This window comes from Vulpes vulpes, chromosome 9, assembly GCF_048418805.1.
Source record: "Vulpes vulpes isolate BD-2025 chromosome 9, VulVul3, whole genome shotgun sequence".
NCBI classification, from domain to species: Eukaryota; Metazoa; Chordata; class Mammalia; order Carnivora; family Canidae; genus Vulpes; species Vulpes vulpes.
Genome location: NC_132788.1, coordinates 8,311,810 through 8,324,249, shown reverse-complemented (window position 1 = coordinate 8,324,249; position 12,440 = coordinate 8,311,810). Strand labels below are relative to the sequence as shown.

Below are 12,440 nucleotides of genomic sequence, written 5' to 3'. Positions count from 1 at the left end.
CCTTGCTCACCACCTCTACACCCTACTGCTTGTCAGTAGAAGCACACTCAAGTTCTTTTTCTTGTGCCGAAGAGGTTTATTAGAAAAATGTAAATGTAAATGTTTCTAGGATCAAATTCCTTAAACCTGTCTTCATCTTCCTTGTCTTAAAAAAAAAAAATAGGAGTGCCTGCGTGGCTCAGTCAGTTAAGTGTCTGACTCTTGGTTTTGGATCAGGTCATGATTTCAGGGTCATGAGCTCAAGCCCCACATCCAGCTTGCGGTCAGGGAGGAATCGGCTTGAGATTCTCTCTCCCTCTCCTTCTGCCCCTCCCTGCTCATACTCTCTCTTAAATAAATAAATCTTTTCTTTTTAAGATTTTATTTATTGGGATCCCTAGGTGGTGCAGTGGTTTAGCACCTGCCTTTGGCCCGGGGCGCGATCCTGGAGACCCGGGATTGAATCCCACGTTGGGCTTCCGGTGCATGGAGCCTGCTTCTCCCTCTGCCTGTGTCTCTGCCTCTCTCTCTGTCTGTGTGTGTGACTATCATAAATAAAAAATTTTTTAAAAAGATTTTATTTATTTCTTCATGAGAGACACAGAGGGGCAGAGACATAGGCAGAGGGAGAAGCAGGCTTCCTGCAGGGAGTCCAATGCGGGACTTGATCCCAGAATCCTGGGATCACGCCCTGAGCCAAAGGCAGACACTCAAACGCTGAGCCACCCAGGTGTCCCTCAAATAAATAAATCTTTAAAAATAAATTTTGAAAAACCAAAGATAGTTTTAAAACAGTAAGATAGAATGACAATGATTATGTATTACAGACTGTAGTTTGGGATTTTAACAAATCAATATATGCTTATCTTAGATAATATATGCTCATCTTAGAAATGTGTAAAGAAAAAAATTTAAAAAAAAAGAAATGTGTAAAGATAACCACTAGTAGAACAAACAATGCATAACCTTCAAACCAATAAACAGATGAATCTGTTAGTTGCAAACAACAGCAACAATCTTAGTTGCAAACAACAGCAAACAACTCTGGCCAACTCTAGCAGAAAAGGAGTTTATTGAAAAGCTCTCGGCAGCTCAGAACATCAACAGGAAGGCCGGAAAACCTGGCAGAGAAACTGGGCAGAAACCAGTGGAGGCTGGTGGCAGAAGGCCCAGGAACAGTCCTGATGGGACACTGCCATGAGCACTGTGGTCCTGGACACTTCCGCCCCTGCTGTCGTGGGTCTTAGTATCACCTGCTCTGGACAGGAGTCTCATGTCGGATCATCCAGCTGCCTGAGTACAAGTCATGGGCCACACGGTAACATAAGTGGTGGAAAGTGACTGGAAGCCTTTCAGCTTCTGTAGTGGGAGGCTGGGCTTGGTCTCCAATGAGTCACACACTGAGGGATTTCTCCCCGCCACACACACACACACACACACACACACACACTGCGAATGGAGTGCAAATGCCAGGGGGCCCCGGAAAGGCAACTCCTCTCTACATGGAAAACCTGGGAAAGAAAACTTGGTAGATCCATTAGAAGGGAGCATGGGGAAGAGAGGAAGACTAAGCGTACAAGATGAGGTGACTACGTCAGAATAGGTGGCAAGTGCTGTGTCCTTTATGTTTTCTGAGTAGATACTTAACAGAAGGAAGGGTGGACAAATGCAGCTTTGTTTGTCGAGACTAATCTTGGGACTCGAAATTCGCAGAGAAAATAAACCTTTTTTCTGAGAAGGATAATTCCAGTATGTTCACCATGGCTCTCAGAGATACTAGCCAAGAAGGTTGTGTGTGATGGACCGCGGGACGTAGGACCCATCAGGAAGGAGGCGAGGATGGCTTGGGGGAAAGCAGAGCAGTCAGGAATAAGGAAGGCTGGATGGAGTCGAAAAATGTATCATCGGGGCAGCAGAGCAGGAAGGAGGCAGTCATGGTCAAGAGTTCACACTTCCTGAAATGGAAAAATTCTTGGAACTCCTGGGAGTGAGGATGTAACCAAGGGGCCCAGCGCTGGGGTGGAGGAGAGGTCTCCAGGACTGCAGGAAGGATCAGGAGCTGAAACCAGGGCGGCAGTGGCACATCCTTGTGGCCTTCGATGCCACCATAGAGAATGCCAAGACTAGAACATATGGGGAGTGCAGAGAGCCCCCATTCTTGAACCCAGGAGGAAGAAGGATGCAGGTGACTGCAGCTGGGAGTAGAAGTGACTCCAGCCCCAGATGCACCAGACACTTAGGAAGAGTGGGGGACTCCTGGCTTGGGAGTAGCACTGGGCGCTCATGGGAATGCCGCCCCCACCCTGACTGGTGCTGCAGGGGACTCTGCTTCCCCGTCCAGAAGAGGGGGATCCTGCTGGCTGGCCTTTCTGCCTCCATCCCTTTTTCTCCAGGGCTGAGCCCAGAGCTACCATTTCCATCTTCCATGGCAACTGATGACTCATGACAAATGGGACCTACCCACTAACATGCTGCGGAGGCACTTGAGAGACAGGCATCCACTCTACACTGAGGGGAGCCACACCTTCTGACAGCTCCTGTCCCCACTTTCCCAGTCAGCCCGGTGCTCCTGGGCACCCAGCCGGCCTCTCCTAGATGCACACTGACCCGAACTCCTCAGGCCCCTAAGTCATCTCTGACAGTCTCTGGGAACAACTGCAGCCTGGAGTCGGCGATCTAGGTGCCCCGCCCCAACACCTCACCACCCCTGGGCTCCGGGGACCCACTGCAGGGGCCACTTGCTGCACTGCTTCTTTTCACAAGTCCCGGTCTGAATTATGGTAAAATACACATAACATGAAACATCCTTGTAACCACATAAGTGTATTATAGTTCAGCATGAAGTACATTCACACTCTTGTGCAACCAGTCTCCAGAATTTTTTCATCTGGCAAAACAAACTCTATACCCATTGAACAACCCCCCATGTCTCTCTCCCACCAGCCCCAGCAAGGGTGGATTTTAACTATTTTAAATTGTTTTCATTTTTGCTTATTTGCACTTTCCAAGTTTTCTTCAAAGAGCATTTGCTATTTTTACAATTGAATTTGAACACTCCAGAACATTATGTGCAACCCTGTACAATCTCTGCACTTCACGGGCAGGGGACCCGGGTCCTGAGCTAGGAAGGGTCTGCAGGCAAGGGGGACCCAGGCGAGAGACCCGCTGCCTCCTCCACCCGGGGCACCCGCAGCACCCCACCAGGGGGACCAGCAGTCCTTTCACAGGAGTCTCCTCTCGGGAGGGGGACAGGGTTCACGGACTTGCAGCAGGTTAAGTTCCCGCCACTGAGTGGGTCCTGAGCACTGCCCCCCACCCCCGCATTTGGGATGGGGCTCTGTTTTCAGGACACAGGGACTGGTCGCTGTCTCTCTTCTCACCTCACTGAGCCCCAAGCAAAACTGTCCTCACAGGGTCACTCCTTGCCCTTGGTTGGCTCGTGTCTCTTGTCTCTGGAACCCTCTGGTCAGCCAGGCCCTGGGTTCTGCTCACCTCAGGGCCCCAAACCAGCTCACAGGGAGGCAAGGACAGAGCCGGGCAGGTGTCTCCGCTCACTCGCCAGACCTCAGTCGGTGTCAAGCAAAGAACATGCCCGGAGTAGCTTTCAGTGCAGGGGCTGGAGGAGACACAGAGGTCAGGAACAGAGCAGGAGTCGCGGGGTGGTGCGGAAGTAGAGGGTAATTTCTGCCTTTGTTGATCTAAGGTTTTCTGACAGTTTTGCTACAAGCACTGACTGATGCATATGCTCAGAAGACCACAGGTAAAGTGCCAGAGTGTGACACCGTAGAATGCCAGGGCCTCTTTTATTTTTCAGACCAGGGACCAAGGCTTGCAAAGGTGATGCCACGCTGCAAGGTGGTAGCAGCAGGGCTGAGACTGGAACCAGGTCCCCCGGATCCCTGGCACCCCTGTGGCCCAGCCACTCCACCAGGTGGAGATCCAGAGCAGAATGTGCTGACTGCGTGAGGGCCACGGAGGGTCAGGTTGACAGGGGTCCCAAGTACAGGCCAAGAGCTGGAGAGGGTCAGAATGGGCCAGAACCTGCAGGATCTCAACGAGAAATGGGAAGGAAGGGTGGGGCCCCACAAAATATTTCAGAAACTAGGGGTGGGGTGGGGGAGATCCCAGATGGAGGCTTGCTCTGCCACTTAACTAGCTGCCTTGGTTCTGGAGAAGAAGGACTTTACCTGCAGGCCCAGGGCTCTGGGGGGCAGAGAGCAGGCTTGTATCCCTTCCAAAAACTTGGATGGGGGCAGGAGTCACTGAGGTGCTGGTCAGAGTTTATAGGCCGAAGTGGGGATGGGACACAAAGGGGGACAGTTTGAGAAGACATCCCAGCGGAGGAGGGTGAGTACCCCTTCCAGAACCGCATGTGGCACTCTGGCCTCTCTTGCTGAAGCTGCTTCCAGGCTCCACTCAGAAGGGGTCAGTCTCCTGCAGCCCCTCTCGGCCACCATTCTCCAACAGAGGCTGGGCCCTGGTGCCCGGGGAGCCCAGGTCACACAGGGTGCTGCCCATGGTCACCCTGCTGAGGCTCGAGCTGTGGCGGGGCCTGTGGTAGCGGCACTGAGTCCCCAGGCACAGGGTTTCCTGGAAAGTCTCCCTGAAGCGGCTTGACATGACGTTGTAGAGCACAGGGTTAATGGCCGAGCTGAGGTAGAAGAAGACGCCGGAGATAACATGCACATACTGGAAGGCCAGGTGCAGGCCTTCGGTCCAGTGGGACACAAAGCTCCACATGAGGCGGTCAATGTGGAAGGGGGCCCAGCAGATTCCAAACACCACGACCAGCACAACTGTGGGGGCACAGAAGGGAGACTTGTGTGCCTGCCAGACTGCCTTCCCTGGGCTTCACGGTAGTCTGGTCATTTTCACCTTGCTACCCACACCTACTGTCCATCTGGAAGGTTCTGGAAGTTTGCCCACCCTAGCCTCAGCACGCCCTTCAGGGAGGCTGGTCCCACCATTGTCACTGCCTGGGCAGTGGGCCCCTGCCCTACTCCCAGCCAAAGTCAACTGAACCAGGTGTGGGTGCGTGAGCCAAGCTGGCCCAGTCTGGCTCTCCCATCACAAGAGTCTGGAAGTAGGTGACTCTTGGCTAAGACGTCACCCAGCTTCCCAGAGCTTCCCTTCAGCTGTAGTGTCAACCAGCCATGCCTGTCATCGGGCTTGCCTTGATTTTTGTTTCTTATCTCTTGTGTTTGCTTCTCCAACTGCCTATCTTCCCCTGCCGTGCCTTCCCCACCACACCCCAGCACGGTTTTCCCTCATCATCTGGGATTTCCATCAGGATGTTGCTTACAACATCCCTAGCCCACATCCCCAGCCCATGGCCCTCTGAAAGTGAAGCTGGGGGAAGGAGGGCGGGAGGGAAAGAGGGAGGGAGAGAAGGCCAGAGGCCCAGGCCAGCAAGCCAGGCACCATCCCTGAAGGAACCACCCCAGCTCCCCAGGGTGAGGGCCATCCCAGCTGAGCAGACTTAATACCTGCAGGGCAAGGGAGTAGGAGGCAGAGGCAGAGGGGGCAGGGGGTCTGTAGGGCAGGCTTCACAGGGCAGAGCTGAAAGGCAAGCTTGGAACTCTGGGGTCAGTCCACTTTAGGGAGCTGCACAAGTGGCCTTGGCTTTGGGACACTGTTACTGGGGCACAAGAGGAATGGGTCTCTTTCTGGGAATAGGGCAGTTCCCAGTGAGCTGGCTATAATCCCATGGCTTTGACCAAGGTCTCACTACCTCTCTCTTGCCCCGGCTCAGTCCATCTACCTGATTCAGGCCCTGCGAGGGTGGGTCAGGTTGAGGAGGAAATCGTGGATTGGCTTTGTGTCATTTTGTCTGGCTTCCTCAGAGCCTCTGATTTTGAAAAAGGGCCAGATCTAGAGCAGAGTAAGACCCAGAGCCTCCACCCAGTTGGCCTGCCCCCATCCACACCTCTGCCCTGACTCTCCTGTGCTCTGCACACTGACCCTCACAAACACACCTCCTGATGAGCCTCTTTTAGACAACAGTCATCCCCGCGGTCCTCGAGGACCCACAGGTACAACATGGAGAAAACGTATCATCTTGCCCTTCCCGCACCTTGCTCGCCTTCTCTGGGGAACTCTGCTCCCCCCAGATCCCAGCATGTGAGTCTATGTGTGGGGGCTACAGACTTCGGCATCCTGCCACTCTGGCCTGGGAGGAGGCCATGACCTAAGCCTGCCAATCAGAATTCTTACCTGGGACGTTTCAACAGCCATTAAGAGAAGAGGGCCATTCCTCAAGAAAGAGGAACTCTGTGCCCATGGTTATGCTTCCCAGGCTGCCCTTGGTCTCAGAGCAAAGAGATGTTTAGGAGCAAAGATGAGAGACCTGTAGGGTCCAGCTCCCACGAACAGCTCTGCCCTCCCAGAACCCAGCCACGTGCCCTTGCCCAGTCTGTGAGTTTGATTCCACGAGCCAATGCCAGCTGCATGGGTGAGCCACCCTCTGCCACCATCTGCACAGGCCTCCAAGCTTAGAAGGATCCTGGGCTTAGTTTAAGGACTATTGCTCTCTGGACAGTCATAATGATCTTTGTACAGGGGACCCCAAATTTGCATTTTGCCTCAGCCCCCACAAATTATGTGGCCCATCCTGCCATTTATCTTTGATATGAGTCTCTCAGAGAGTAATCACACACGTGCGTGCACACACACAGGGCGGGGGGGGGGGTGACTCCAGACCTCACACTCAGCCTCCATCAGAAACCCAGACCCTCAGCCCCCAGGTCCCAGAAGCTCTAGCCTCACCCCCCAGGATCTGGCCCCGCCTCTCTCCCCGGTAGCAGCACTTACACAGCATCTTGGTCACCTGTGTCCGCCCCCGATCCTGCGAGCCCGGAAATCTGCAGCTGTCGCGCGACCCGGCCCTGCCCCTGGCCTCCTGCCTGAGCACCAGTAATCGCTCCCGCCGCAGCCGCAGCCCGATGAGCAGGTAGAGCACGCTGATGGTGGCCATGGGCAGGCAGAAGAAGAACAGGGTGGTGATCTGCACGACCAGGTTGTAGAGGGCCCGGGGGTGGACCAGGGTGCACACAGCCGAGTGGGGCACCGGGCCCCGGCAGGGCACTTCCAGCTGCTGGAGGCCGTGCAGGCTGGTGTTAGGCAGAGAACAAAGCACAGCGAGGCCCCAGATGGCTCCGAGGACACGGCGCACGTGCACCCGAGTCATCATGGACCTGGCCTGCAGCGGGTGCACCACAGCCACATAGCGCTCCACGCTCAGGGCCGTGACGTTGAGCACCGAGGCCAGGCACACCGTCTCGAAGAGCAGCGTGCGGAAGTAGCAGCCCCCGGCGCCCAGCAGGAAGGGGTAGTTGCGCCACATCTCATAGAGCTCCAGGGGCAGGCCCACGAGCAGCACCAGCAGGTCCGACACCGCCAGGCTGAAGAGGTAGTAGTTGGTGGGGGTGCGCATGGCCTTGTGGCGCAGGATGACCGCGCAGGTCAGCCCGTTGCCCACGGCGCCCACCACGAAGATCAGCAGGTACGTGATGCAGACGGGCACGAACAGCTCTGTCTGCTGGGGCCCCAGGTACTTGATTCTCAGTTCCTCGTCGGTGAGGTTTAAGTCCTCGGGGTCAGAAAGCCCCAACGCCCGACTGCCATTGCAGGGCACCAGGCTCCCCGCGTCCGGTGGGGACGTGTCTCCGGGGAGGATGGAGCAATTGAAGCAGAGAGGAGCCTGTGGAACAGAACAGAGACGCCCAGAAAAGTCACTCGGAAATCCCTGGGGATCCAGGAGACCGAAGGGAAACATGATTTTTTTTTTAAAGATTTTATTTATTCATGAAAGAGAGGGAGAGGCAGAGACACAGGCAGAGGGAGAAGCAGGCTACATGCTGGGAGCCGGACGTGGGACTCGATCCCTGGTCTCCAGGATCATGTCCTGGGCCAAAGGCAGGCGCTAAACCGCTGAGCCACCCAGGGATCCCGAGAAACATGATTTCATGTCCTGCTAAGAAATAAAAGAAACCACGACACCTGGGTGGTTCAGTGGTTGAGCATCTTCCTTCGGCTCAGGGAGTGATCCGGGGTCTGGGGATCGAGTCCCTCATCCGGCTCCCGGCAAGAAGCCTGCTTCTCCATGTCTCTGCCTCTGTGTGTCTTTCATGAATAAATAAATAAAATCTTTAAAAAAATGGGCAGCCCGGGTGGCTCAGCTGTTTAGCGCTGCTTTCGGTCTAGGGTGTGATCCTAGGGACCCGGAATCCGGTCCCATGTCAGGGTCCCTGCATGGAGCCTGCTTCTCCCTCTGCCTGTGTCTCTACCTCTCTCTCTTTCTGTGTCTCTCATGAATAAATAAATAAAATCTTTTTTTTTTTAATTTTTATTTATTTATGATAGTCACAGAGAGAGAGAGAGAGAGAGGCAGAGACATAGGCAGAGGGAGAAGCAGGCTCCATGCACCGGGAGCCTGATGTGGGATTCGATCCCGGGTCTCCAGGATCGCGCCCTGGGCCAAAGGCAAGCGCCAAACCACTGCGCCACCCAGGGATCCCTGAATAAATAAATAAAATCTTTAAAAAATTTTAAAAACCTCTCATCCCTTGTAAGGGATATGAATAATTTCATAATAATAATTTCAGAGTTATGAAAATGTACATCTTAAAAATGATACAAGGCAGGGCTTCCATGATCCACTGAAGCCTTTGAATAAAGGATGGATCCTCTGGATCATGGGCTTTGCAGTCAGCAGTCTCCCCTTGGGTCTGTCCCCTTTCAAGCCCTGGACTTCAGGAGAGGGACTCAGTTTGGGCATCTGTAAAATGGGCACAACATGCAGTAACTCATCAGTATGGTTATTCAGAACAAGGGGTCTGGGGACACCTGGGTGGCTCAGTCGGTTAAGCATCTGCCTTCAGCTCAGGTCATGATCCCAGGGTCCTAGGACAGAGTCCCACAACAGGCTCCCTGCTCAGTGGGGAGTCTTCTTTTCTCTTTTTCTCTCTCCCTCTCCCCCTGCTTGTGTGTGTGCTCTCTCTTTCCCTCTCCTGTCTCAAATAAATAATAAAACCTTAAAAAAAAAAAAAAAAAGAGGGATGCCTGGTGGCTCAGTAGTTGAGCATCTGCCTTTGGCTCAGATCATGATGCTGGGGTTCTAGGATCAAGTCCCACATCGGGCTCCCTGAGGGGAGCCTGCTTCTCCCTCTGCCTGTGTCTCTGCCTCTCTCTGTGTATCTCTCATGAATAAATAAAATCTTTAAAAAAAAAAGGGGGGGGGGGATCTCTGGGTGGCGCAGCAGTTTAGCGCCTGCCTTTGGCCCAGGGCGTGATTCTGGAGACCCGGGATCGAATCCCACGTCGGGCTCCCGGTGCATGGAGCCTGCTTCTCCCTCTGCCTATGTCTCTGCCTCTCTCTCTCTCTCTGTGTGACTGTCATAAATAAATAAATAAATAATAAAAAAAAATAAAGAAAGAAAGAACAAGAGCAAGAACAAGAACAAGGGCTCTGGAAGCAACTGCCTGGATTCCAGTCCAGCCTCCTCAGTTCTGGGCTGTGTGACCATTTGCATGGGAACCTCTCTGTTTCCTTATTGCAAGGATCTAGCAATTTAATCTACAAAAGGTACTAACGTGGGACCAGAGAAAGGCTGGTCATCACTCACCTCACAGTGAGGACTGAGTCACTGTGGGGCTCAAGTGAAGGGGTAAAGGGGCTAAAAACCAGAATGCTAACCCAAAAGTCGTTCTTGTTTCTGTTTCCTATCACCTGCACTGTTAAAAGTTGAAATATTTGACAACCTTGTCACTGCAGCCTTGTTGCAGCTCTGCTACACTCTAGCTATCACATCTTTTCACTCTACCTCAGTCTACACATCTGTAAAATGGGGGTGTCCACAAAGCTTACCTCATGATTTCTGTGAAGATTAAATGAGAGAACACATAGGGTGTGCCTGGCACAATTCAGGTGTGCAATATCAATACATAGTAACATTATCCTTACTTCCCACATGGCAGGGAAGAGCAGTCCAAGGGAAGGGTGCTTAGCTGGCTCAGTCAGTAGAGCACCCAACTAACTCTTGGTCTTGGGGTTATGAGTTCAAGACCCATATTGGGTGTGAAGATTACTTAAAAATAAAATCTTAGGGGATCCCTCGGTGGCCTTCCCCCAGGGCGTGATCCTGGAGTCCTGGGATTGAGTCCCACATCGGGCTCCCTGCATGGAGCCTGCTTCTCCTTCTGCCTGTGTCTTTGCCCCCCCCTTTCTCTCATGAATACATAAATAAAATCTTTTTAAAAACAATAAAAGTAAAATATTAAGGGAGCATGGGTGGCTCAGTCTTTAATCTACCTACTGTTGATTTTGGCTTTGGTCATAATCTCAGAGTCTTGAGATCAAGCCCTATTTCAGGCTCCTCGATCAGTGGGGAGTCTACTTAGTATTCTCTGTCTCCCTCTCAAATAAATAAATAAATAAATAAATAAATAAATAAATAAATAAATATTTTTTAAAAAATAAAGTAACAGGGCACCTGGGTGGCTCAGTGGTGGAGCATCTGCCTTTGGCTTAGGTCCTGATCCCGGGGTCCTGGGATTGAGTCCTGCATCAGGCTCCCCAGAGGAAGCCTGCTTCTCCCTCTGCCTGTGTCTCTGCCTCTCTCTCTGTATCTCTCATGAATAAATAAATAAAATCCTTTTTTAAAAAATAAAAAGAAAATAACATAAAATCTTTAAAAACAAACAACAGTCTGAGGGAGATGGGGCAGGGACTGAAACAAGATTTGGCAGGGCAGGTGGTTTGGTGGGACAGGCCAGGATCTGGGGACCGTCCTCCTTAGCCCTCTGGCCAAGCCCACCCCCCACCCCCTACCCCCCACCCTCCCCCCACCCCTGTCCTCGGAGCAACTGCGGGTTTTCAGGCTCCGTTCCTGGACCCGCTCACTGTTCCTTCAGCTCCACTGCCCCTTCTCAGTAGGGGCTTGGCGCCCGTGTGCCTTCAGCTTTCTTTCTGGGTCCTTTTCTGTTCCAGACCCCAAGAATTCTTTTTTTTTTTTAATTTTTATTTATTTATGATAGCCAGAGAGAGAGAGAGAGAGGCAGAGACACAGGCAGAGGGAGAAGCAGGCTCCATGCACCGGGAGCCCGATGTGGGATTCGATCCCGGGTCTCCAGGATCATGCCCCGGGCCAAAGGCAGGCGCCAAACCGCTGCGCCACCCAGGGATCCCGACCCAAGAATTCTTAATCCTGAATATCTTTCTCCTCCCCAGCACCTCCACCCGAAGTCTCCCCCAGCCTCCTTGCCGGTCCCACACCTGATCCCCGCATTCTGGGCCTGGAGGGGCATTTTCACCCCGACTCCCAGGCTGCGGGGCCGCGGGGATGAGGCCGGGATGAGCTGAGGATGCTCCAGGGACTCCTGCGCCCCGGGAAGGGTGGCAGCGCCCGCGTCCCGCAAAAAGCCAGAAGTAACCCGGCGGCTGCGAGGCCCCCGAGAGGTGGGCGCCTGGACGGGACCCCCGGGCCCCCCCGCCCCCGCCCCCGCCCCCGCCGGCCGCCGCGCCCGTGGCCCTACCATGCGCTCCGCCGAGACCGACGACCAGACGACTGGCGGACAGACGGCTGCCGGCCCCCAGGAAGCCCGCGCCGACGCCCCGCCCGCCGGTGGCCCCGCTGCCCCGAAAGGGACCGCCACCAGGGGGCGGGGCTCGCGCCGCAGCCGGGCCCCACACGGCTCCTGTCCTAGCCGCTCTCCGGGCCGGGACGCTCCGGGAGCACCACTGGGGGGTCCTCACAACAACACATTTACCAGGAGAAGACTGAGCCCCAGAAAGATGGAGCGCGTGCGACAGGTGTGGCTCCCGCACCCAGCTCCCAGCCGGGGCTCGGGGGCTGACTTTCAGCCTACCTCCTTATTATGGGGCCTCTCCAGCCCCGCCTCCTCCTGTCCCATATTTCAGACGCACCTCAAAGTTCACGTGTCCCAAAGGGTCTCATCCCCCTCCTAGGCTTGGAGGTCTCCTCTCCCTCCCTCGGCCCCAAGTCCCAGGCCAGCAGTTCCCACCCCCTCCCATCGTCCTTCCCAGGACTGCCAGGGAAGCTCCACTCTCCCCCCAGTCTGTCCCCCAGGGCCCAGTCTTCCTCCTGAACCCCCAGAGACATGGTTCCTCTGCTGGAAAACCCTCCCAGGGACACCCCCCTACACCCACTTCCTTCTGAAAAAGAACACACCAAAGTCTAGCCTGGCTGGACCCCCATGCCCCACTTGCCTTCCTGGCTCCCCCTCACTATATTCTTCACCCCCAAATGCCCTCCCTCTCATCCATTCAAGTGTTCTTCCATCCGGTGCATCCCAGGGTAGGATGCTCTCCAGGGTAGGATGCTCTCCAGGGAAGGAGGAACTGTAGGGAAGAATCTTGATTGCAGGGATCCCAGCCTCCTCCTGATCCCCAAAACTCTACACAGTAAAGCCAAGCAGGGAACCCTTTCCCTGCCCTGCCCCCT

General features: G+C 54.2%; 1 protein-coding gene across 1 annotated transcript; it reads right to left on the bottom strand.

The window, feature by feature from the left end:
* Positions 1–2,786: 2,786 nt before the first annotated feature.
* Positions 2,787–11,564, bottom strand: NMUR1 (neuromedin U receptor 1). Its single transcript, XM_072722417.1, has 3 exons — positions 11,512–11,564; positions 6,790–7,678; positions 2,787–4,775 (listed from the first exon to the last, which is right to left on the bottom strand). Exons 1-3 carry the CDS (start codon positions 11,512–11,514, stop codon positions 4,396–4,398), a joined length of 1,272 nt encoding a protein of 423 aa, XP_072578518.1. The 5' UTR covers positions 11,515–11,564; the 3' UTR covers positions 2,787–4,395.
* Positions 11,565–12,440: the final 876 nt, after the last annotated feature.